The 25992-nt window shown below is 39.1% G+C and overlaps 10 protein-coding genes across 10 annotated transcripts, besides 2 other annotated features; 7 read left to right on the plus strand and 3 right to left on the minus strand.

Annotated features, from left to right (window-relative positions):
- Positions 1–69: 69 nt before the first annotated feature.
- On the minus strand, positions 70–4740 carry IRC20 (E3 ubiquitin-protein ligase IRC20; the record flags this gene model as incomplete). The annotated part of the gene is made up of 1 exon (NM_001182134.1): positions 70–4740. One exon carries the CDS (start codon positions 4738–4740, stop codon positions 70–72), a length of 4671 nt encoding a protein of 1556 aa, NP_013348.1.
- Positions 4741–5637: 897 nt separating this feature from the next.
- Positions 5638–7470, plus strand: RCK2 (serine/threonine protein kinase RCK2; the record flags this gene model as incomplete). The annotated part of the gene is made up of 1 exon (NM_001182135.1): positions 5638–7470. The coding sequence occupies one exon, from the start codon at positions 5638–5640 to the stop codon at positions 7468–7470; it is 1833 nt and encodes a 610-aa protein (NP_013349.1).
- A 695-nt stretch (positions 7471–8165) lies between these two features.
- YEF3 (translation elongation factor EF-3) lies at positions 8166–11300 on the plus strand (the record flags this gene model as incomplete). The annotated part of the gene is made up of 1 exon (NM_001182136.1): positions 8166–11300. One exon carries the CDS (start codon positions 8166–8168, stop codon positions 11298–11300), a length of 3135 nt encoding a protein of 1044 aa, NP_013350.1.
- Positions 11301–11702: 402 nt separating this feature from the next.
- SSP120 (nucleobindin SSP120) lies at positions 11703–12407 on the plus strand (the record flags this gene model as incomplete). The annotated part of the gene is made up of 1 exon (NM_001182137.1): positions 11703–12407. One exon carries the CDS (start codon positions 11703–11705, stop codon positions 12405–12407), a length of 705 nt encoding a protein of 234 aa, NP_013351.1.
- A 442-nt stretch (positions 12408–12849) lies between these two features.
- SYM1 (ethanol metabolism protein) lies at positions 12850–13443 on the plus strand (the record flags this gene model as incomplete). Its single annotated transcript, NM_001182138.1, has 1 exon — positions 12850–13443. The coding sequence occupies one exon, from the start codon at positions 12850–12852 to the stop codon at positions 13441–13443; it is 594 nt and encodes a 197-aa protein (NP_013352.1).
- A 569-nt stretch (positions 13444–14012) lies between these two features.
- On the plus strand, positions 14013–15722 carry CQD2 (Cqd2p; the record flags this gene model as incomplete). The annotated part of the gene is made up of 1 exon (NM_001182140.1): positions 14013–15722. One exon carries the CDS (start codon positions 14013–14015, stop codon positions 15720–15722), a length of 1710 nt encoding a protein of 569 aa, NP_013354.1.
- Positions 15723–15789: 67 nt separating this feature from the next.
- On the minus strand, positions 15790–16359 carry NDL1 (Ndl1p; the record flags this gene model as incomplete). The annotated part of the gene is made up of 1 exon (NM_001182141.1): positions 15790–16359. One exon carries the CDS (start codon positions 16357–16359, stop codon positions 15790–15792), a length of 570 nt encoding a protein of 189 aa, NP_013355.1.
- A 626-nt stretch (positions 16360–16985) lies between these two features.
- On the minus strand, positions 16986–17339 carry YLR255C (uncharacterized protein; the record flags this gene model as incomplete). The annotated part of the gene is made up of 1 exon (NM_001348858.1): positions 16986–17339. One exon carries the CDS (start codon positions 17337–17339, stop codon positions 16986–16988), a length of 354 nt encoding a protein of 117 aa, NP_001335798.1.
- Positions 17340–17800: 461 nt separating this feature from the next.
- On the plus strand, positions 17801–22309 carry HAP1 (Hap1p; the record flags this gene model as incomplete). Its single annotated transcript, NM_001182143.1, has 1 exon — positions 17801–22309. The coding sequence occupies one exon, from the start codon at positions 17801–17803 to the stop codon at positions 22307–22309; it is 4509 nt and encodes a 1502-aa protein (NP_013357.1).
- Positions 22210–22543: a long terminal repeat (Ty1 LTR).
- Positions 22210–25992: part of a mobile genetic element (YLRWTy1-3; Ty1 element, LTR retrotransposon of the Copia (Pseudoviridae) group; contains co-transcribed genes TYA Gag and TYB Pol, encoding proteins involved in structure and function of virus-like particles, flanked by two direct repeats) that runs on past the window's edge.
- YLR256W-A (gag protein) lies at positions 22503–23825 on the plus strand (the record flags this gene model as incomplete). The annotated part of the gene is made up of 1 exon (NM_001184409.1): positions 22503–23825. One exon carries the CDS (start codon positions 22503–22505, stop codon positions 23823–23825), a length of 1323 nt encoding a protein of 440 aa, NP_058173.1.

Consider the following 25992-nt stretch of genomic DNA (forward strand, 5'->3'; position numbering starts at 1 on the left):
CGTTTATATAAAAATTCAAAAGATTAAATATTTTAATATATTAGTGTCTGGTTTAAAAGTCATACTTCTCTAATCACTACCGTGAAAAAAGCAGTTCCATAAGTGTTCATTACTGACTTCTTGGTCTACCACGCTTATCTCAAACTTCGCATCATCGCTTTCCTCATTATCCGTTTCATCTTGTGCTTCGTCGTATTTATCGCCTTTTTTTGACTTCTCCTTTCTTTTGCGCTCTTCGAGTATACATTTATATCTGAGGATGTTTTCTTCAACGGTATTTCTGATCATGAAATTCCACACAAAAGTTTCTTCATCTTGTCCTATACGATTATTCCTTCCCATAGCTTGTAATTCATCACTATTATTAAGGATAGGATCTAGTAGGAAAATATGTTTTGCATTTATCAAATTCAGGCCGGCACCTAAAGTTTTCACATTCAAAAGTAGGCAAGTGACGGAAGGCTGGCGTTTGAAGTTATTTATAGTTTCGCCAACATTGGCTGTATTAGATAGACATGCCAAGTGTTCAATGTGATACAACTTTAATACCTTACCAATGACCTTTAAATATTCTGTCTTTTGAGAGTATAGAATAACTTGTGGCGGATCAGCGTTTTCCTGCTCACTTTTTAGCCTCAGGTAAGATATTAACTTGATGACGAAATCAATCTTAGCACCAAAACTTTCCTTTATGTGAATTTGATGGACTTCATTAATTTGATGGAATTGCTCGTATTTATTTCCGAATAATTTTTCTACTTCACTCATATTGGATATAATCGAGTTTTCATTTGAATTATCTTGAGACGAATCGGCGCCCTCTCTTCGTGGCTCTTGAATTTCTTTTTCCCTCTTCTCCGTTGAGTTCTTGAACTTAAAGTTATAGACTTCCGATATACTACAGAAACCTTTGCATATAGGGCATTTACTATGGGCTCGTAGCCACGTAAGGATACAACTCTTGCAAAAATAATGTCCACACTTAATGATAGCACCTATTTCAACTTCTCCCAAACAGATAGAGCAGCTCAATATTTGATTATCGTTTAATGTGTCTTTCAATCTGGACAAATTTTTTAAATATATCAGCCGTGATTCAATGTTATTGATTTTTGCATCTAGTGTACCGCCCAATGACTTATTGATAGTTCTTATTAGATGGCTGAGTTGTGGAGCACTCAAAGAGTGCAAGGACACCAATGAATCGGAAATCCTCTGTAATTGACTATAATATTCCGTCTTGGCATTATAAATCGATCCCAGGATTTTCAAAGATTCTCTTACCTGTTTATTGTACTTAAACAGGCTTTTACTTTCAACTTCGTACTGAAGTAAGTAGTCCTCAAAATTTTGAATGGTAGATTCACTTTCATTGCTTGAGGATATCCGTCTTACTATCCTGCTGTTCTTCAGTTCATCAAAAACAGTTCGTAGAGGTGTTCCTGAAATCAAGCGCAAGCTGTTCAATAACTGCTTTTGATATTTTGAAATTATTGAACCTTCCGGTACCAAATGCTTCGGAATTTTAACTTCTGATTCTGAAGTTAAAATATTGTCCCTATTCTGTAAAATTATCTCCAAGCAACCAAGAAGACTGAATATCTTATCTTGACTGTCAATCGATGTTGAATATTCTTCATTACCGATAATTTTATTAGTGCTATCATCGTCCTCTGTCCTGTGGACAGGTTCATAGATAATAATGAGTAACTCATCCAATAACTCGTTGAAGTTTTTAGTTTGTTCATTCAACCCTTCTATCAACTTACTCAAAGACTTGAAACAACGAGATACTGCTAAATTAGATGAGTAGTCATTTTTGTGGTCAAATTCAATATTGATTAATCGCAAAGGTATATTGCTCGTCATAGGAGCAAACTTAGTTCTGGCCATTTTAATAGTCATATCAACTTTTCTAGCCTCAGAGGAGAGGATTGACTTCCTCAAAATTTCTGCATTCGCATAATTTTCTTGTTCTAAAAGTCTATTCTCTTCAATTTCCTCTAACTCATTTTTTGGAAAAACATCAGAATACACCACTTCTTCAGTCTTCTCTTTTCGATGCTTGTCGTCCGCCTCTTCTAGCTTACGAGTGCCCAAGTTATAGTAAACAGAACCGAGGAAGAAGTAGCAATCATGCAGTAAATTCATCATAGCACGTAATCCTTTCTTCTTCAGGTGGTTGGATAACATTCCGTCATTGTTGTGATTATCATGGTTTTTAGCACCATTTATTTCTCTATCGCTTTCGTCGCCTGAAGATGTTTCCTTCTCACCAAACCTCTCGTCCATATGTTCGTCCTCATCTTCACTGAGGTTTAACGACTTATCAAACGGATCCTCAACGTTGAATTTTTGGCGTATGTGTATCATCAAATCATCTCTGATTTTGATAAATGATTCAAGGGCTTTGGCCGGAGTATTGGAAATTTCAAGTTCATACTGTGCCTGCTTGATCGATAAATGGAATCTCTCTCTGTAATAGCCAATTAAACTGTCAAATGCATCCATTCGCATGGATATTAAGATATCGTCTATATTTGAAATTCTTGACAAGTGCCCGTGAAGGCGCTTCTGTCGGGTACTTAAAATTTCTGGAAATAATGCATGGCAACATATATATCGCAGCCTAGACAACCATTCGTTTAAAAAGGCATTGCTTACACGGGGTGATCCACTGCCATCCGAATTATAGCCACTCAACTCTAAAAAATTGTTCCAAAGATTTAAATAGTTGTCCCACTCGATAGGCGCAAACTCCAGGGGAATGATGAAGTTGTGTTGCCGCGGAATATGAATCTGAGACGCAACATTGGCTTTCGAATGCCTTATGCAAAGATCATACCTGTAAAAAATGTTCATACAATCCTTGATAGAAAACCGAACGCCCTTTAATTGGCATACAAAATCATTACTAGTGTAATCTTTAGCCTCATTTCTTAGTTTAATTTCTTCTTGAAGTGTCCGAATAAAGTCTACCTCATCACAAAATGGATGCAGCTTTAAATAAGACATGATCATCCTAAAGTTGTAAATGTTCTGTATTGGAGTCCCGGAAACACCCCAAGTGTGTATTCTATGAAGTAAACTCGTGCATTTTGCAGAATATGTTGATGAACTACGTAGCATTTGAACTTCATCCAGAATGATTCTATAAAACTGCATCAAAGCTAACGGTGAAGAATAGTCATACTTTGGGCTTTTCAACCTTCTCGATCTGATACTACGGTTAAACTCAGCATGATGGACCTCCGTGGCAATAATGTTATATGATGTAACTATAATATCGTATTGGCACAATTGTTGAACAGCTTCGTCCACAGTTTTGCAATCTTTCATTATCTCATTATATCCTCTATAGGTATACCATTTTAAGGAATTTGCGTGTAATTCGATTTCTTCGAGCCATTGTTTTAAGATAGCATTGGGACAGATAATCAAAGTCGTCTTTGTCTTCGTGATTGTTCTATTTTCATCGTCAATAAATGTTGCCTCTGAGTCCTTCAATTTCCTTCTATTTAAGAGTATTAGTGATAAAATTTCAATAGTTTTGCCCAACCCCATCTCTTCTGCTAACACCCCCTTTGCACAAACTGGGTAGTCGCCGCTTAACCTTTCCTTCCTATATTGGTTGTACAAATGTGCAGCATCTTCTGTAGTTAGAATATATCCTGTTAATTTGTTCCATAACAATGATGGCCCTACCTCGTCAGGGCTGCGTGCAATGAGCTCGTAACCGTATGCATAGTACTCGTTCATAAAATCTATAAGCCCTACTTCGTCGATGACTGTAGGTGTATCACTAAGAGAATTACCATGCCCTTCTTTAATTAGCATCCACTCAACGCTCTCTCTTTGAAATGGTAAGAGGTTAACTTTTAGGTCTGGTATAGATTGGGGTAAGAACGGTTTGATCTTTGATAGCCTATCTTTACTATATTCCAAGATTTGAGAAATAAATTGTTTTTGAATGAAGTTTGAATGGATATGGCTGTGCTTGTGATATCGCTCAAATTCGTTCTCGTCCCTATTAGAGAACGTCAAGTCCAGTATTTGGTTAGCCTCCACGGAAAACCGGTTGAATTTATTATTTAAAAACTTCAACTTCAAATTAAAAGATAAAACCCATGTTAAAGAGGAATCATTGTATCGGAATACGACTGGAGAGCATTCAAAATCTTTGTAGGACAAAGATAATTCGTGTATACGACTTTTTAGTAATTTTTCAGGATCGTTAACATTTGAATTTTTTTTTCTTCTCTTTCTTGATGGTTTGCGTTCTAAAGATTTACGATTTTCTAACTGATTTCGTAGGGCCCTTTCTTGGTTTTTATGAGCACATATATCCAAGATCAGCGGAAGTTGTTTGTCAACAGCGATTTTTGAATTGTTCTCCATTTTAAATCCAATTTGAAATAAGGATACGGAATCTGACGACACAACAAGTGTTGCCTCGTTATCATTTTCACAAGGTAAGATCTCTATATCAACAATAAATTTAAATAACTGCCTACCGTTGTTGGAAAGACTTATTCGCTCTGGTATTTCGATATTTACCGAGGCAACGTTGATTAATTCTTTTCCGTTCTTGCTAACTTTTTGAGTTACAGTCTCTTGTTCCTGATTTAGCGCTGGCAATGCTGCTATCACTGAATCAAAAGAACCATTTTCTAGGAAAAAGTCGCATTTTTCGGCAGTCACGTTGTACTCCCTTGCTAATAGCGCACCTACTGCAGACATTTACCGTCGAATAAGTTGGCCTTTCCTGGAGTTCATTCCTTTAGACAGCGCCTAGAAAGTGGCAAATCAATACATTCATCAGCCACATTTCATCAGCTGTAGATCTGGAAAAGACGGGTAGCAGTTCGAGTGTTCCGAAAAAGGAAAAAACGAGCCTTATCCTTGGTCAGAGATGCGAGCAGGTAATTCCTTGAGCTCTCATAGGAGTGAAGCTATCCCAGACTCCTTGGATGTCCCTGTATTTGCGGTCAAGTTTGTTCTTTGACTGGTTCGTCATTTCGAGCTCACTTAAAAACAGGAGTTATTCAGCTACATCTTCAAGCTAATAAAACATCCGTTGCGCAGGCACTCTTTTTAGTAGTTGCCATTTCCTTTATTCTTGAAAGTACGAAGGCTGAAAAAGAGCCACTACGATCCAAAAAATCACCGTTAGTTTTAGTCGTCCACGAGTACGTTGGCATAAAGTCTAGTAATCTTTTTACTTTATAGCAATCAAGAGAAAAAAGGAGGATAAAGGGACATTTATTTGTTATTGTTTTTTGTTCTTTTTAAACTTTTTTACTGGCTAGGTTTAAGGTTATAATTATAAATCCAGTGATTAAGAGGAAACCTCGTCAAGAATCCTAGATAATAGTAATCAGCGACAGTTATTTCAACGAAGTCAAACTCTATCTCTGGGGCTTTATCTCTCCTATTGACATCTAACTTTTTACAAACGCTTACTAGAAAAGACGGATCGGCCAAAGAAAAAAAAAGAGTGACATCGAAAAAATTAAAGAAAATAAAATCCCAGATAGTTCATACGTTATTTGAAGTACAAACATTTAACGATTGGAAAAGACGAAAGTATTGTTAAGAGTACTGCTTATTTAGAGAGGATCAAACAAAATCTCTTCGATGCTTAAAATAAAGGCCCTTTTCTCGAAAAAGAAACCGGATCAGGCAGATTTGTCTCAGGAATCTAAAAAACCATTCAAGGGTAAGACCAGGTCAAGCGGTACAAATAACAAAGATGTTTCCCAGATTACTTCTTCCCCTAAGAAAAGCTTTCAGGACAAAAATATAGTTCAGTACCCGAGTGTTGTCGCAGATGACCATCATATGAAGTCTTTAACCGATGAATTAGTAACCACGATAGACTCGGACTCTTCACCGAGTGATAATATTACCACGGAAAATGTGGAAACAGTTACTTCCGTGCCAGCTATCGATGTCCATGAAAGTAGTGAAGGTCAATTAAGTTCCGACCCCTTAATATCTGACGAATCTCTTTCGGAACAAAGCGAGATTATCAGTGATATCCAGGATGACAGTACTGATGATGACAATATGGAAGATGAAATTCCGGAAAAATCCTTCCTCGAACAAAAGGAATTGATAGGTTACAAGCTGATCAATAAAATCGGTGAAGGTGCTTTTTCAAAAGTCTTTAGAGCCATACCTGCTAAAAATAGTTCTAATGAATTTTTAACTAAAAACTATAAAGCTGTTGCCATTAAAGTTATCAAAAAGGCAGATTTATCCTCGATTAATGGTGATCATCGTAAGAAGGACAAAGGGAAGGACAGCACTAAAACTTCTTCCAGAGATCAAGTCTTGAAGGAAGTTGCACTACATAAGACGGTTTCCGCTGGTTGTTCACAAATTGTCGCGTTCATAGACTTCCAAGAAACAGATAGCTATTATTATATTATTCAAGAGTTACTAACCGGTGGGGAAATCTTCGGCGAAATTGTTAGGTTGACCTATTTCAGTGAAGATTTATCAAGGCATGTAATCAAACAATTAGCACTGGCTGTTAAACATATGCATTCACTAGGTGTAGTGCATCGTGATATAAAACCTGAGAATCTTCTTTTTGAACCGATTGAATTCACACGCTCTATAAAACCAAAATTGAGGAAATCGGATGATCCGCAAACAAAGGCAGACGAGGGAATTTTCACACCAGGAGTTGGTGGTGGTGGAATTGGTATAGTAAAACTAGCTGATTTTGGTTTGTCTAAACAAATATTTTCCAAGAACACCAAGACTCCTTGTGGTACAGTCGGTTACACTGCCCCTGAAGTTGTCAAAGATGAGCATTATTCTATGAAAGTGGATATGTGGGGGATTGGTTGCGTTTTGTACACAATGTTATGTGGGTTCCCGCCATTCTATGATGAGAAAATTGACACTTTAACTGAAAAAATATCAAGGGGTGAGTATACCTTTCTGAAACCTTGGTGGGATGAAATCAGCGCCGGTGCCAAGAATGCCGTGGCTAAGCTATTAGAACTAGAGCCGTCTAAAAGATACGACATTGACCAGTTTTTGGACGACCCATGGTTAAATACATTCGATTGTTTACCAAAGGAGGGCGAATCTTCACAAAAGAAAGCAGGTACTTCCGAAAGACGCCATCCGCATAAGAAACAATTCCAACTATTTCAAAGAGACTCCTCGCTACTGTTTTCACCAGCTGCTGTTGCTATGCGTGACGCCTTTGATATTGGTAATGCTGTGAAACGTACCGAAGAAGACCGTATGGGAACACGTGGAGGATTAGGCTCGCTTGCTGAGGACGAAGAATTGGAAGATAGTTACAGTGGCGCCCAAGGCGATGAACAGCTGGAACAAAATATGTTCCAATTAACGCTGGATACGTCCACGATTCTGCAAAGAAGAAAAAAAGTTCAAGAAAATGACGTAGGGCCTACAATTCCAATAAGCGCCACTATCAGGGAATAGCAACTTTCCCTTCTGTTTCAATCTTTTTACCTATTCCTTTTTAAAAGATATATATACATTAAACTCCTTCTACAAGTATATATTTTATACATATCTACAGGGCGTATATATACATAACATTTTAAGATAAGCAAGTGAATGTTGATTCCCGTTTCTTAGTCAACACTTCTTTCTATTTTACCCGGTCGTTACCCTATTAAAAAAACAACTTACAATCATTGTTCGCCCCTTCCATACTTACTGCCACTCGCAAAAGGGCCCAACCAGGGCAATTACGTATCAAAAAATCATGACAGGCTGGGTAATAAATATTCGTGAAGAAAGAAGAAATTAAAAAAAGAAACGAAGAAGCAAAAAAAAGAAAAGACTCCGTTTAATCACTTTCAACCGCGGTTTATCCGGCCCCACCCATGCATAACCCTAAATTATTAGATCACTTAGCACGTGAAAAAGAAACGTTTTTAATGTTTTTTTTTTTTTTTTCTTTTTCTTTTTTTGCGTTGGTGAAAATTTTTTCGCTTCCTCGAGTATAATTATCTCATCTCATCTTTCATATAAGATAAGAAGTTTTATAAAAACCTTTTGCATCAAAATTTTGTAGAATATCTCTTTTTCTTACGCTCTCTTTCTTTCCTTAATTGTTTTCTAAAGAACCGTGTATTTTTCTAGTTCGAATCCATCGATAACATTAAAAGATGTCTGATTCCCAGCAATCCATTAAGGTTCTAGAAGAACTATTCCAGAAGTTATCTGTTGCCACTGCTGACAACAGACACGAAATCGCTTCTGAAGTCGCTTCTTTCTTGAATGGTAACATCATTGAACATGATGTTCCAGAACACTTCTTCGGTGAATTGGCCAAGGGTATCAAGGACAAGAAGACCGCTGCTAACGCCATGCAAGCTGTTGCTCACATTGCTAACCAATCTAACTTGTCTCCATCTGTTGAACCATACATCGTCCAATTGGTTCCAGCTATCTGTACCAACGCAGGTAACAAGGACAAAGAAATTCAATCTGTTGCTTCCGAAACTTTGATTTCCATCGTTAACGCTGTTAACCCAGTTGCCATCAAAGCTTTGTTGCCACATTTGACTAACGCTATTGTCGAAACTAACAAATGGCAAGAAAAGATTGCTATTTTGGCAGCTATCTCTGCTATGGTCGATGCTGCTAAGGATCAAGTTGCCCTAAGAATGCCAGAATTGATTCCAGTCTTGTCTGAAACCATGTGGGACACCAAGAAGGAAGTCAAGGCTGCTGCTACTGCCGCCATGACCAAGGCTACCGAAACTGTTGACAACAAGGATATTGAACGTTTCATTCCAAGTTTGATTCAATGTATTGCTGACCCAACTGAAGTTCCAGAAACCGTTCATTTGTTAGGTGCTACTACTTTCGTTGCTGAAGTTACTCCAGCTACTTTGTCCATCATGGTCCCATTGTTGTCCAGAGGTTTGAACGAAAGAGAAACCGGTATCAAGCGTAAGTCTGCTGTTATTATTGACAACATGTGTAAGTTGGTCGAAGACCCACAAGTTATTGCTCCTTTCTTGGGTAAATTGTTGCCAGGTTTGAAGAGTAACTTTGCTACCATTGCTGACCCAGAAGCCAGAGAAGTTACTTTGAGAGCTTTGAAGACTTTGAGAAGAGTTGGTAACGTTGGTGAAGACGATGCTATTCCAGAAGTTTCTCACGCTGGTGACGTTTCTACTACTTTGCAAGTCGTTAACGAATTGTTGAAGGACGAAACCGTTGCTCCAAGATTTAAGATTGTCGTCGAGTACATTGCCGCCATTGGTGCTGATTTGATCGATGAAAGAATCATTGACCAACAAGCTTGGTTCACCCACATCACCCCATACATGACTATCTTCTTGCACGAAAAGAAGGCCAAGGACATCTTGGACGAATTCAGAAAGAGAGCTGTCGACAACATTCCAGTTGGTCCAAACTTCGACGACGAAGAAGACGAAGGTGAAGACTTATGTAACTGTGAATTCTCTTTGGCTTATGGTGCTAAAATCTTGTTGAACAAGACCCAATTAAGATTGAAGAGAGCCAGAAGATATGGTATCTGTGGTCCAAACGGTTGTGGTAAGTCCACTTTAATGAGAGCTATTGCCAACGGTCAAGTTGATGGTTTCCCAACCCAAGAAGAATGTAGAACCGTCTACGTCGAACACGACATTGATGGTACTCACTCTGACACTTCCGTCTTGGATTTCGTTTTCGAATCTGGTGTTGGTACTAAAGAAGCTATCAAGGACAAATTGATTGAATTCGGTTTCACCGATGAAATGATTGCTATGCCAATCTCTGCTTTGTCTGGTGGTTGGAAGATGAAGTTGGCTCTAGCTAGAGCTGTGTTGAGAAATGCTGATATCTTGTTGTTAGATGAACCAACTAACCATTTGGATACCGTCAACGTTGCTTGGTTAGTTAACTACTTGAACACCTGTGGTATCACTTCTATCACTATTTCTCACGACTCCGTTTTCTTAGATAACGTCTGTGAATATATTATTAACTACGAAGGTTTGAAGTTGAGAAAGTACAAGGGTAACTTTACCGAATTCGTTAAGAAGTGTCCAGCTGCTAAGGCTTACGAAGAATTATCCAACACTGATTTGGAATTCAAGTTCCCAGAACCAGGTTACTTGGAAGGTGTTAAGACTAAGCAAAAGGCTATTGTCAAGGTTACCAACATGGAATTCCAATATCCAGGTACCTCTAAGCCACAAATCACTGACATTAACTTCCAATGTTCTTTGTCTTCCAGAATTGCTGTCATTGGTCCAAATGGTGCTGGTAAGTCTACTTTGATTAACGTCTTGACTGGTGAACTATTACCAACCTCTGGTGAAGTCTACACCCACGAAAATTGTCGTATCGCTTACATTAAGCAACACGCTTTTGCTCATATCGAATCTCATTTGGACAAGACTCCATCTGAATATATCCAATGGAGATTCCAAACCGGTGAAGATAGAGAAACCATGGACAGAGCTAACAGACAAATCAACGAAAACGATGCTGAAGCTATGAACAAGATCTTCAAGATTGAAGGTACCCCTAGAAGAATTGCCGGTATCCACTCCAGAAGAAAGTTCAAGAACACTTACGAATATGAATGTTCTTTCTTATTGGGTGAAAACATTGGTATGAAATCTGAAAGATGGGTTCCAATGATGTCCGTCGACAACGCTTGGATTCCAAGAGGTGAATTGGTTGAATCTCACTCTAAGATGGTTGCTGAAGTTGATATGAAGGAAGCTTTGGCTTCTGGTCAATTCCGTCCATTAACCAGAAAAGAAATTGAAGAACATTGTTCCATGTTGGGTTTGGACCCAGAAATTGTTTCTCACTCCAGAATTAGAGGTTTGTCTGGTGGTCAAAAGGTTAAGTTGGTCTTAGCTGCCGGTACATGGCAAAGACCTCACTTGATTGTCTTAGATGAACCTACCAACTATCTGGACAGAGATTCTTTGGGTGCTTTGTCTAAGGCTTTGAAGGAATTTGAAGGTGGTGTTATTATCATTACTCACTCTGCTGAATTCACAAAGAACTTGACTGAAGAAGTCTGGGCCGTCAAGGACGGTAGAATGACTCCATCTGGTCACAACTGGGTTAGTGGTCAAGGTGCTGGTCCAAGAATCGAAAAGAAGGAAGACGAAGAAGATAAATTCGATGCTATGGGTAACAAGATTGCCGGTGGTAAGAAGAAGAAGAAGTTGTCTTCTGCGGAATTGAGAAAGAAGAAGAAGGAAAGAATGAAGAAGAAGAAGGAATTGGGTGATGCTTACGTTTCTTCTGACGAAGAATTCTAATCTTTTTGATCACTGCTTTCACAGTTTTCTTTAAGATTTTTATTGATCAATAATTTATGTATATTTTAATTTCTATGTTTTTGTAATATTGTTTATTTTGGTAAAATATAGACGCAACTTCCTTATTATAAAGAAAGGCATTATTTAAAAGAAAAAGCGTTCCATTAGTCAGACATCTTTTTTTTTCATACATTCTTAAGCTCAGGCAAATTGAGCATTGCCTCATACCCTTTTCGGTAAGAGGGTAACGAAAATATTTTTTTGGAAGAATAAAAATAGGTGACGGATCATAGACTAGGAAGCTTTAAAACATGATTGAGCGTAATATTATATTCCTTCTAGAAAAGATAAAAGAGCCAAGACCTAAAATTTTTTCATCCCTGTTCTATTAAAATTGTGGAAATGAGGTTTTTGAGGGGATTTGTATTTTCTTTGGCTTTCACTCTATATAAAGTAACTGCCACGGCAGAAATAGGATCTGAAATTAATGTGGAAAATGAGGCACCACCTGATGGTTTATCCTGGGAGGAGTGGCATATGGACCATGAGCATCAGCTAAAAGATTACACTCCAGAGACTTTCTTCGCGTTACATGATATCAAGAAGAAAGGATTTTTAGATGAAAACGATATTCTATCTCTCTACGGGTTGAACCGTGAAGAAATTGTGGGGGCTGGTGATGGTATGGGACAACACGATGAATCTGAGAAAATTGACAATGAAATGGCTAAGCGTGTTGTTAGCCTTATTATGAGGTTATTGGATGTTGATGATAATACCAAAATCACCAAGGAGGAATATCTACAATTTGCTAAGAGAGGAAACAAGTTCCCTGACCTTGGCGTTGGTGTAGGTCACCACTCCGATTTTGAGCTAGAATATGAAATTCATCACTGGAATAAGTTTCATAAGGACAAAGATCCAGACGTTAAAGTCGTTCACAAAGAAGACATAGAACATGAATTGCTTCATCATGAACATGAAATTGAACATGAAGAAGAAATTCAAAGAGGCGCTTCTAGAGCTACTGTAATAACTGATGACGAACTAGAGTCTAGAATAGAGCTGAAAAATATTCCCGAGAAATTCAAAAATGGAATTTTTTAATGGACTTGGTCAAGATGAATAGTTGAGACTGAGAAAATATTCAAGACACTATGTATGTAGTCAATTAGCATGTAGTAAGTAATCAAAGCACTTAAAATATATTTTTACCATCGCATCGTTGTGATGCCTCTCCTTTGTGATTAACTATCTACTTTAAACGTTCTATTTTCTATGTTCTAATTACGTATGTATTGGTCTTTTCTCTCCGATGGTAACAAGAAGCGTTTCGGGAAACAGTGGCACCTCCTTGTCCCTTAAATGTCGAACTTTAACAGTATAAGTACAAAGTGAAAAAAAAAAAAAAATGGAAATATCTATGATAGTGATATGATAGAAGAGCTATTTGAATGCTATGTTGTCATATTTAGCCTTACAAAAGGGAAAAGGCAAACACAGTCTTTTGTTATTACTATAGGAAAGATAGAATTGATATTAAAACAGTATGAAGTTATTGCATTTATATGAAGCGAGCTTGAAGAGAAGGCCCAAAACTACGAATGCGATAATGACAGGTGCGCTATTTGGAATTGGTGATGTTTCTGCTCAATTGTTGTTTCCAACATCCAAAGTAAACAAGGGTTATGATTATAAAAGGACAGCTAGGGCTGTCATCTATGGTTCTTTAATTTTCTCCTTTATAGGTGACAAGTGGTACAAGATCTTGAACAACAAGATTTATATGCGTAACAGACCTCAGTACCACTGGTCTAATATGGTTTTACGGGTAGCTGTCGATCAATTGGCGTTTGCGCCGCTAGGTTTGCCATTTTATTTCACCTGTATGTCCATCATGGAAGGTAGATCATTTGACGTAGCTAAGTTGAAAATAAAAGAGCAATGGTGGCCTACACTTTTGACTAATTGGGCAGTTTGGCCACTTTTCCAAGCGATTAACTTTTCTGTTGTTCCTTTACAACATAGGTTACTAGCTGTTAATGTCGTTGCAATATTTTGGAACACTTACTTATCTTATAAAAACTCAAAGGTTATGGAGAAAGACAAGGTACCTGTTCATTATCCACCCGTGGTCGAATAACTGGATAAGAAATCCTGATTTTGAAAATATTTGGAATTCAACTAGCATATTTATCAGACCTTGTTCCTTGGGGTACTGGAACAGCATATACCTAATAGACTTTCGGCAGAGAGCAGACCAACTTCATAAATATTTGAGTCACCAAAGTTGGCTAGCAATCTGCTTTTCCTTTACAGATGTGCTTGGTCAGGAACAATTTATTTAATTACATTCGTACTTCTTTTATAGAGGAAATAGTAGCTAACATTTCACTATTGCGGTCATGCCTGTTGTTCTTCAGCTACCGTTTATGCAAAGGTGTTTAATTAGGTGTGAGACTTAAGTGGGCCTTTTAGTACCACTGTGGGTTCTGGACCTTTATATAATATTTCATTTTTTCAAAGGTTTTTTCATATGCCGTTAAAAGAGGTCAAAACATAGACCCGAGGAACATATCTTGTAAATCGCTGCGTTATGTATGCATATTGTACTCCTACCTTCGTAACTGGAAAGAATCAGTCTGAAAGTTTATTGAGCCTGAAACGGAGCAAGATTATAGTTGAATGTTTCTTATTCGGTGTTGATAGTAGATGATGACCAAAGCTTTTTTTAACAAACTACCGTTTGAGGTATTCCGTCGGTACGTTAGGACAGGTAAAAGCATCCCTCAAAGAAGCCCCAGGACAAGAAAATCTCTTCTGGTGGGTGGGACTATTGCATCAGCAGTAGTTTTGTACAACTTTAATGACACTTTTCATGATTCTGTAAAGCACACGGCACTGACGACTAAAAGAATCGCTGTCGTCACACAAGCTACCACTCGTTGCTTCTACCATTACAAGAGGGCTCTAAATAAAAGCTATGAGAACAAAAAAGAACGAGAAGTTGCCTTAAATAAATGTCATAAGATGTGTGCCTTAATCACGTTGCATGCGCTACGATCGAATGGTGGGATATATATCAAATTAGGCCAGCACATTGGGGCCATGACCTACCTGTTGCCTAAAGAATGGACGGATACAATGATACCGTTGCAAGACCACTGTCCCGAATCCACCTACGAAGAAATTGATGAGTTATTTAAAGAAGATCTAGGCACCAGCATTGAGGATATGTTTTTAGAATTCAACAAAACCCCGATAGGTGTAGCTTCCTTGGCACAGGTTCATGTGGCAAAACTAAAAAATAGTGACGGTAAAGGTTCTAGTGTAGCTGTCAAATGTCAGCATCCATCGTTGAAGGAGTTTATACCATTAGATGTTATGCTGACAAGAACAGTGTTTGAACTGCTGGATGTCTTCTTCCCTGATTATCCGTTAACGTGGCTTGGTGATGAGCTTCAGTCTTCAATCTACGTGGAACTGAATTTTACCAAAGAAGCTGAAAATGCAGAAAAAACCCGTCATTATTTTAGTAAGTTCAAGAAGCAAACAGCATTGAAAATACCCAAGGTCATTGAAAGCCACAAAAGAATTTTGATTATGGAATATGTTGGAGGCAAAAGGTTGGATGATTTGGAGTACATTGACAGTCACGGTATCTCGCGCAGTGAAGTTTCGAGTTGTCTCTCTCATATTTTCAATAACATGATTTTTACTCCCAATGTAGGTATTCATTGTGATCCTCATGGAGGAAATCTGGCCATACGATCTGTTAAGCCCGCTAAAGATAATGGATACCATAACTTTGAAATTGTTTTATTTGACCACGGACTCTATAGATATCCTAGCACGAGAACAAGAAGACTTTATGCCAAATTTTGGTTGTCGCTCCTATTCGACAAGGACCAGACAAAAATGAAGAAGTATGCCAAAGGATTCGCAAACATCACCGACGAACAGTTTCCCCTTTTAGCGGCTGCAATTACGGGCCGTAGCATTGATGCTGCTTTGAATTACGACATTTCAACGAGTCGAACACAAGAAGAAATGGACGTCATGGCAAATGGGATCTTGGAAGGAACGTTACTGAGCGACTTGATGAGCATTTTGTCTAGAATCCCTCGTGTAGTGCTTTTGATATTGAAGACTAACGACCTAACCAGACATCTTGATGAATGTCTACAGAATCCACTCGGGCCAGAGAGGACTTTCCTGATCATGACGCAATACTGCGCCAAGACGGTCTACGACGAAAAAGTGGAAAGAATTAATTCGGAGTATGCGAGGTGGTCTATTAAATGGATGTGGGAGAACTTGACAAACTGGATAGTCTATGAGAGGCGTATTAATCAATTGTATTTTTATGATTTTGTGTTGTGGTGGAAAAAATTTATTCCGAAGACTTGGTTGTCATCTTAAATCGTTAGCGTTCTTTCTACTTGTAAATATATACGTAAAATTATATATAACAATTTTATATGTGTCATTAAACGGAAGACGTTGTTGCTATCACAGTGGATTGTGTTATTTGGGTATTTGGAATATTACAGTGACTTCTTGCAGCGTTGTTAGTTTTTGCCATGTTCTGCAAGTACAAGGTTGAAGATGTGGTCGAGACTTTGATAGTATCCTTAAACAACTTCATTTTTTTATTTTGACTGGGTAACGACCTGGTGTTCCTTCTAGTCTCACCGCTAGTGGCTTCTTCTTTGCTGACTCTTAACTTTTGCAGCGCCTCTTTGGTGTCGAGTAACTCGTGTTCCAGTAGAACGTTGCGTTCCAGTCGTCGGTCACTCTCCAATTGTAATGTCTCTATCTTATTCCTCAGTTGGATATTTTCATTTTCCAACTCATCTACCTGTATCTCTAAATCTGTTATCTGTTTCTTATTGCACTTATTTTGTTGTTGGCTCTCAAGAAGATCGCTTTTTAACTTTGATATTACTTGTTCCAAATCATTTTCATATTCTTTCGTGGCGCCTTCAAGCTCGCTCAACTGGGTCTCCAGTGAGGAGATTATCTGTATAGCTGTTTCCAAATCCAAATTCGGCACCATAGGAAAGTCGCAATTGTTGCACGTATATGTCCCTTGGATATTCCAATTAAATTTGCGAGGATTGTTCTTTCGGCCGTTCGTGGTTTGTTGTAGCCCTTATTATCCCTCTTTTTCATCCTTAATTGCAAATTTATGTATGAAAACTTTCATTTCTAATGTTATTAATTTTCCCGATTCTGCAAACTAATTGATAAAATAATTGATACTTGCCGTCACAGATGATATAGAGAACGTTCAGTTTTTTTATTGTTCTATTGTAAAAAAAAAAAAAAAAGGAAGAAAAAAGCAAGATCCGATAGGAGAAGACCTCTTTAGCGGCTTTACTGCGCTACAAATAAGGTTACGAATATGCGGAATAGTTCATGATACGTTGTTGAGTTATAGTATGTAGCCAATATTTCCTGTTTTTCCGCTGTTACCCTTTTCGAAGGATCGATGAACGCTTCTGTCACTTAGTAAGCAAATGTACGAAACCCAGAGCATTGTATGTACACCAGCAGTCGTTTTTTGTAGCTCTTTTCCATGGATGGACGATGATGGCAAGACGCGATCGTGGCGGAGCCTCACTAAGAAAAACAATTGTGGAGAATCTATACACACAGAAATCGTACTTCAAGAAATATTGATTAGCGAGCCTTTAAGCACAGAACAATCTCTATAGCCAACATCTTGTGGAAGCTACAACTGTTTTTCTTGTTCCCGCTTGAGTAGGGCCTTACAAGGCAAGACCGTATAAAATAAAGATAACTCCTCCGCCGTATCCTGAATTTCGTGTGCCCTTTCTCTCTCTCTCTCTTCCTCTTTCTTCCTTTCCCTTTCCCTCTTCTTCTTATCTCAACAACCGCCCAGCGCATTAGCAAACCACAGTACGAGCTGTACGGCTGAGCCACTGCACCTGTCTGGCTTGCCCCTTTTTGTTGAGTAACCGGGTAATAATTCGGCTGTCTAAACGATACAATCCTCGTTCCACCCACACCCATTCACCCGTCGGGCGAAATCCACCCTCGCGGCCTCGTTTAGAATACCAGGCAACGGCACCAGCAACGGCCCCGGTAACTCGATCGCGTTCATATATATCGGATATACTCTTGAGGCACAATTTTTTTCGGTTTTCGGTTTTTTCTATTATTCTTCGAGATGCAAAGCACACATTTGAGACTCACAACTCAAGATACCGCAAGCACACAGACGCTATTGTTCTCCCAAAGAATAGGTTCCTGCAGTGCTCTTTTAAGGTTTGAAGATATTGCACAAAATTGTATCTGATTTCATCTCATCGAACCTCATTCCATCAACTTCCTTTTATCAAAGCATCTTGTTTTGTTTTCGCAGAAAATTTTTCTTCCCTTTCAATTTGGCCTTTTAGTTTTTCTCCAGTCGCAGGCAAGAAGGTAAGGAAATAGAAGAAAAAGAAAAAAAAAAAAAGGGAACAATAGGTTAGATGTCGAATACCCCTTATAATTCATCTGTGCCTTCCATTGCATCCATGACCCAGTCTTCGGTCTCAAGAAGTCCTAACATGCATACAGCAACTACGCCCGGTGCCAACACCAGCTCTAACTCTCCACCCTTGCACATGTCTTCAGATTCGTCCAAGATCAAGAGGAAGCGTAACAGAATTCCGCTCAGTTGCACCATTTGTCGGAAAAGGAAAGTCAAATGTGACAAACTCAGACCACACTGCCAGCAGTGCACTAAAACTGGGGTAGCCCATCTCTGCCACTACATGGAACAGACCTGGGCAGAAGAGGCAGAGAAAGAATTGCTGAAGGACAACGAATTAAAGAAGCTTAGGGAGCGCGTAAAATCTTTAGAAAAGACTCTTTCTAAGGTGCACTCTTCTCCTTCGTCTAACTCCTTGAAAAGTTACAACACTCCCGAGAGCAGCAACCTGTTTATGGGTAGCGATGAACACACCACCCTTGTTAATGCAAATACAGGCTCTGCTTCCTCTGCCTCGCATATGCATCAGCAACAACAGCAACAGCAGCAACAGGAACAACAACAAGACTTTTCCAGAAGTGCGAACGCCAACGCGAATTCCTCGTCCCTTTCTATCTCAAATAAATATGACAACGATGAGCTGGACTTAACTAAGGACTTTGATCTTTTGCATATCAAAAGTAACGGAACCATCCACTTAGGTGCCACCCACTGGTTGTCTATCATGAAAGGTGACCCGTACCTAAAACTTTTGTGGGGTCATATCTTCGCTATGAGGGAAAAGTTAAATGAATGGTACTACCAAAAAAATTCGTACTCTAAGCTGAAGTCAAGCAAATGTCCCATCAATCACGCGCAAGCGCCGCCTTCTGCCGCTGCCGCCGCTACCAGAAAATGTCCTGTTGATCACTCCGCGTTTTCGTCTGGCATGGTGGCCCCAAAGGAGGAGACTCCTCTTCCTAGGAAATGTCCAGTTGACCACACCATGTTCTCTTCGGGAATGATTCCTCCCAGAGAGGACACTTCGTCCCAGAAGAGGTGTCCCGTTGACCACACCATGTATTCCGCAGGAATGATGCCGCCCAAGGACGAGACACCTTCCCCATTTTCCACTAAAGCTATGATAGACCATAACAAGCATACAATGAATCCGCCTCAGTCAAAATGTCCTGTGGACCATAGAAACTATATGAAGGATTATCCCTCTGACATGGCAAATTCTTCTTCGAACCCGGCAAGTCGTTGCCCCATTGACCATTCAAGCATGAAAAATACAGCGGCCTTACCAGCTTCAACGCACAATACCATCCCACACCACCAACCACAGTCCGGATCTCATGCTCGTTCGCATCCCGCACAAAGCAGGAAACATGATTCCTACATGACAGAATCTGAAGTCCTCGCAACACTTTGTGAGATGTTGCCACCAAAGCGCGTCATCGCATTATTCATCGAGAAATTCTTCAAACATTTATACCCTGCCATTCCAATCTTAGATGAACAGAATTTCAAAAATCACGTGAATCAAATGCTTTCGTTGTCTTCGATGAATCCCACAGTTAACAACTTTGGTATGAGCATGCCATCTTCATCTACACTAGAGAACCAACCCATAACACAAATCAATCTTCCAAAACTTTCCGATTCTTGTAACTTAGGTATTCTGATAATAATCTTGAGATTGACATGGCTATCCATACCTTCTAATTCCTGCGAAGTCGACCTGGGAGAAGAAAGTGGCTCATTTTTAGTGCCCAACGAATCTAGCAATATGTCTGCATCTGCATTGACCTCGATGGCTAAAGAAGAATCACTTCTGCTAAAGCATGAGACACCGGTCGAGGCACTGGAGCTATGTCAAAAATACTTGATTAAATTCGATGAACTTTCTAGTATTTCCAATAACAACGTTAATTTAACCACGGTGCAGTTTGCCATTTTTTACAACTTCTATATGAAAAGTGCCTCTAATGATTTGACTACCTTGACAAATACCAACAACACTGGCATGGCCAATCCTGGTCACGATTCCGAGTCTCACCAGATCCTATTGTCCAATATTACTCAAATGGCCTTTAGTTGTGGGTTACACAGAGACCCTGATAATTTTCCTCAATTAAACGCTACCATTCCAGCAACCAGCCAGGACGTGTCTAACAACGGGAGCAAAAAGGCAAACCCTAGCACCAATCCAACTTTGAATAACAACATGTCTGCTGCCACTACCAACAGCAGTAGCAGATCTGGCAGTGCTGATTCAAGAAGTGGTTCTAACCCTGTGAACAAGAAGGAAAATCAGGTTAGTATCGAAAGATTTAAACACACTTGGAGGAAAATTTGGTATTACATTGTTAGCATGGATGTTAACCAATCTCTTTCCCTGGGGAGCCCTCGACTACTAAGAAATCTGAGGGATTTCAGCGATACAAAGCTACCAAGTGCGTCAAGGATTGATTATGTTCGCGATATCAAAGAGTTAATCATTGTGAAGAATTTTACTCTTTTTTTCCAAATTGATTTGTGTATTATTGCTGTATTAAATCACATTTTGAATGTTTCTTTAGCAAGAAGCGTGAGAAAATTTGAACTGGATTCATTGATTAATTTATTGAAAAATCTGACCTATGGTACTGAGAATGTCAATGATGTAGTGAGCTCCTTGATCAACAAAGGGTTATTACCAACTTCGGAAGGTGGTTCTGTAGATTCAAATAATGATGAAATTTACGGTCTACCGAAACTACCCGATATTCTAAACCATGGTCAACATAACCAAAACTTGTATGCTGATGGAAGAAATACTTCTAGTAGTGATATAGATAAGAAATTGGACCTTCCTCACGAATCTACAACGAGAGCTCTATTCTTTTCCAAGCATATGACAATTAGAATGTTGCTGTACTTATTGAACTACATTTTGTTTACTCATTATGAACCAATGGGCAGTGAAGATCCTGGTACTAATATCCTAGCTAAGGAGTACGCTCAAGAGGCATTAAATTTTGCCATGGATGGCTACAGAAACTGCATGATTTTCTTCAACAATATCAGAAACACCAATTCACTATTCGATTACATGAATGTTATCTTGTCTTACCCTTGTTTGGACATTGGACATCGTTCTTTACAATTTATCGTTTGTTTGATCCTGAGAGCTAAATGTGGCCCATTGACTGGTATGCGTGAATCATCGATCATTACTAATGGTACATCAAGTGGATTTAATAGTTCGGTAGAAGATGAGGACGTCAAAGTTAAACAAGAATCTTCTGATGAATTGAAAAAAGACGATTTCATGAAAGATGTAAATTTGGATTCAGGCGATTCATTAGCAGAGATTCTAATGTCAAGAATGCTGCTATTTCAAAAACTAACAAAACAACTATCAAAGAAGTACAACTACGCTATTCGTATGAACAAATCCACTGGATTCTTTGTCTCTTTACTAGATACACCTTCAAAGAAATCAGACTCGAAATCGGGTGGTAGTTCATTCATGTTGGGTAATTGGAAACATCCAAAGGTTTCAAACATGAGCGGATTTCTTGCTGGTGACAAAGACCAATTACAGAAATGCCCCGTGTACCAAGATGCGCTGGGGTTTGTTAGTCCAACCGGTGCTAATGAAGGTTCTGCTCCGATGCAAGGCATGTCCTTACAGGGCTCTACTGCTAGGATGGGAGGGACCCAGTTGCCACCAATTAGATCATACAAACCTATCACGTACACAAGTAGTAATCTACGTCGTATGAATGAAACGGGTGAGGCAGAAGCTAAGAGAAGAAGATTTAATGATGGCTATATTGATAATAATAGTAACAACGATATACCTAGAGGAATCAGCCCAAAACCTTCAAATGGGCTATCATCGGTGCAGCCACTATTATCGTCATTTTCCATGAACCAGCTAAACGGGGGTACCATTCCAACGGTTCCATCGTTAACCAACATTACTTCACAAATGGGAGCTTTACCATCTTTAGATAGGATCACCACTAATCAAATAAATTTGCCAGACCCATCTAGAGATGAAGCATTTGACAACTCCATCAAGCAAATGACGCCTATGACAAGTGCATTCATGAATGCTAATACTACAATTCCAAGTTCAACTTTAAACGGGAATATGAACATGAATGGAGCTGGAACTGCGAATACAGATACAAGTGCCAACGGCAGTGCTTTATCGACACTGACAAGCCCACAAGGCTCAGACTTAGCATCCAATTCTGCTACACAGTATAAACCTGACTTAGAAGACTTTTTGATGCAAAATTCTAACTTTAATGGGCTAATGATAAATCCTTCCAGTCTGGTAGAAGTTGTTGGTGGATACAACGATCCTAATAACCTTGGAAGAAATGACGCGGTTGATTTTCTACCCGTTGATAATGTTGAAATTGATGGTGTTGGAATAAAAATCAACTATCATCTACTAACTAGTATTTACGTTACTAGTATATTATCATATACGGTGTTAGAAGATGACGCAAATGATGAGAAATAGTCATCTAAATTAGTGGAAGCTGAAACGCAAGGATTGATAATGTAATAGGATCAATGAATATTAACATATAAAACGATGATAATAATATTTATAGAATTGTGTAGAATTGCAGATTCCCTTTTATGGATTCCTAAATCCTCGAGGAGAACTTCTAGTATATTCTGTATACCTAATATTATAGCCTTTATCAACAATGGAATCCCAACAATTATCTCAACACCCACACATTTCTCATGGTAGCGCCTGTGCTTCGGTTACTTCTAAGGAAGTCCACACAAATCAAGATCCGTTAGACGTTTCAGCTTCCAAAACAGAAGAATGTGAGAAGGCTTCCACTAAGGCTAACTCTCAACAGACAACAACACCTGCTTCATCAGCTGTTCCAGAGAACCCCCATCATGCCTCTCCTCAACCTGCTTCAGTACCACCTCCACAGAATGGGCCGTACCCACAGCAGTGCATGATGACCCAAAACCAAGCCAATCCATCTGGTTGGTCATTTTACGGACACCCATCTATGATTCCGTATACACCTTATCAAATGTCGCCTATGTACTTTCCACCTGGGCCACAATCACAGTTTCCGCAGTATCCATCATCAGTTGGAACGCCTCTGAGCACTCCATCACCTGAGTCAGGTAATACATTTACTGATTCATCCTCAGCGGACTCTGATATGACATCCACTAAAAAATATGTCAGACCACCACCAATGTTAACCTCACCTAATGACTTTCCAAATTGGGTTAAAACATACATCAAATTTTTACAAAACTCGAATCTCGGTGGTATTATTCCGACAGTAAACGGAAAACCCGTACGTCAGATCACTGATGATGAACTCACCTTCTTGTATAACACTTTTCAAATATTTGCTCCCTCTCAATTCCTACCTACCTGGGTCAAAGACATCCTATCCGTTGATTATACGGATATCATGAAAATTCTTTCCAAAAGTATTGAAAAAATGCAATCTGATACCCAAGAGGCAAACGACATTGTGACCCTGGCAAATTTGCAATATAATGGCAGTACACCTGCAGATGCATTTGAAACAAAAGTCACAAACATTATCGACAGACTGAACAATAATGGCATTCATATCAATAACAAGGTCGCATGCCAATTAATTATGAGAGGTCTATCTGGCGAATATAAATTTTTACGCTACACACGTCATCGACATCTAAATATGACAGTCGCTGAACTGTTCTTAGATATCCATGCTATTTATGAAGAACAACAGGGATCGAGAAACAGCAAACCTAATTACAGGAGAAATCTGAGTGATGAGAAGAATGATTCTCGCAGCTATACGAATACAACCAAACCCAAAGTTATAGCTCGGAATCCTCAAAAAACAAATAATTCGAAATCGAAAACAGCCAGGGCTCACAATGTATCCACATCTAATAACTCTCCCAGCACGGACAACGATTCCATCAGTAAATCAACTACTGAACCGATTCAATTGAACAATAAGCACGACCTTCACCTTAGGCCAGGAACTTACTGAATCTACGGTAAATCACACTAATCATTCTGATGATGAACTCCCTGGACACCTCCTTCTCGATTCAGGAGCATCACGAACCCTTATAAGATCTGCTCACCACATACACTCAGCATCATCTAATCCTGACATAAACGTAGTTGATGCTCAAAAAAGAAATATACCAATTAACGCTATTGGTGACCTACAATTTCACTTCCAGGACAACACCAAAACATCAATAAAGGTATTGCACACTCCTAACATAGCCTATGACTTACTCAGTTTGAATGAATTGGCTGCAGTAGATATCACAGCATGCTTTACCAAAAACGTCTTAGAACGGTCTGACGGCACTGTACTTGCACCTATCGTAAAATATGGAGACTTTTACTGGGTATCTAAAAAGTACTTGCTTCCATCAAATATCTCCGTACCCACCATCAATAATGTCCATACAAGTGAAAGTACACGCAAATATCCTTATCCTTTCATTCATCGAATGCTTGCGCATGCCAATGCACAGACAATTCGATACTCACTTAAAAATAACACCATCACGTATTTTAACGAATCAGATGTCGACTGGTCTAGTGCTATTGACTATCAATGTCCTGATTGTTTAATCGGCAAAAGCACCAAACACAGACATATCAAAGGTTCACGACTAAAATACCAAAATTCATACGAACCCTTTCAATACCTACATACTGACATATTTGGTCCAGTTCACAACCTACCAAATAGTGCACCATCCTATTTCATCTCATTTACTGATGAGACAACAAAATTCCGTTGGGTTTATCCATTACACGACCGTCGCGAGGACTCTATCCTCGATGTTTTTACTACGATACTAGCTTTTATTAAAAACCAGTTTCAGGCCAGTGTCTTAGTTATACAAATGGACCGTGGTTCTGAGTATACTAACAGAACTCTCCATAAATTCCTTGAAAAAAAAATGGTATAACTCCATGCTATACAACCACAGCGGATTCCCGAGCACATGGAGTCGCTGAACGGCTAAACCGTACCTTATTAGATGACTGCCGTACTCAACTGCAATGTAGTGGTTTACCGAACCATTTATGGTTCTCTGCAATCGAATTTTCTACTATTGTGAGAAATTCACTAGCTTCACCTAAAAGCAAAAAATCTGCAAGACAACATGCTGGCTTGGCAGGACTTGATATCAGTACTTTGTTACCTTTCGGTCAACCTGTTATCGTCAATGATCACAACCCTAACTCCAAAATACATCCTCGTGGCATCCCAGGCTACGCTCTACATCCGTCTCGAAACTCTTATGGATATATCATCTATCTTCCGTCCTTAAAGAAGACAGTAGATACAACTAACTATGTTATTCTTCAGGGCAAGGAATCCAGATTAGATCAATTCAATTACGACGCACTCACTTTCGATGAAGACTTAAACCGTTTAACTGCTTCATATCATTCGTTCATTGCGTCAAATGAGATCCAAGAATCCAATGATCTTAACATAGAATCTGACCATGACTTCCAATCCGACATTGAACTACATCCTGAGCAACCGAGAAATGTCCTTTCAAAAGCTGTGAGTCCAACCGATTCCACACCTCCGTCAACTCATACTGAAGATTCGAAACGTGTTTCTAAAACCAATATTCGCGCACCCAGAGAAGTTGACCCCAACATATCTGAATCTAATATTCTTCCATCAAAGAAGAGATCTAGCACCCCCCAAATTTCCAATATCGAGAGTACCGGTTCGGGTGGTATGCATAAATTAAATGTTCCTTTACTTGCTCCCATGTCCCAATCTAACACACATGAGTCGTCGCACGCCAGTAAATCTAAAGATTTCAGACACTCAGACTCGTACAGTGAAAATGAGACTAATCATACAAACGTACCAATATCCAGTACGGGTGGTACCAACAACAAAACTGTTCCGCAGATAAGTGACCAAGAGACTGAGAAAAGGATTATACACCGTTCACCTTCAATCGATGCTTCTCCACCGGAAAATAATTCATCGCACAATATTGTTCCTATCAAAACGCCAACTACTGTTTCTGAACAGAATACCGAGGAATCTATCATCGCTGATCTCCCACTCCCTGATCTACCTCCAGAATCTCCTACCGAATTCCCTGACCCATTTAAAGAACTCCCACCGATAAATTCTCGTCAAACTAATTCCAGTT

Source organism: Saccharomyces cerevisiae, chromosome XII (genome assembly GCF_000146045.2).
Source record: "Saccharomyces cerevisiae S288C chromosome XII, complete sequence".
Taxonomy (NCBI): Eukaryota; Fungi; Ascomycota; class Saccharomycetes; order Saccharomycetales; family Saccharomycetaceae; genus Saccharomyces; species Saccharomyces cerevisiae.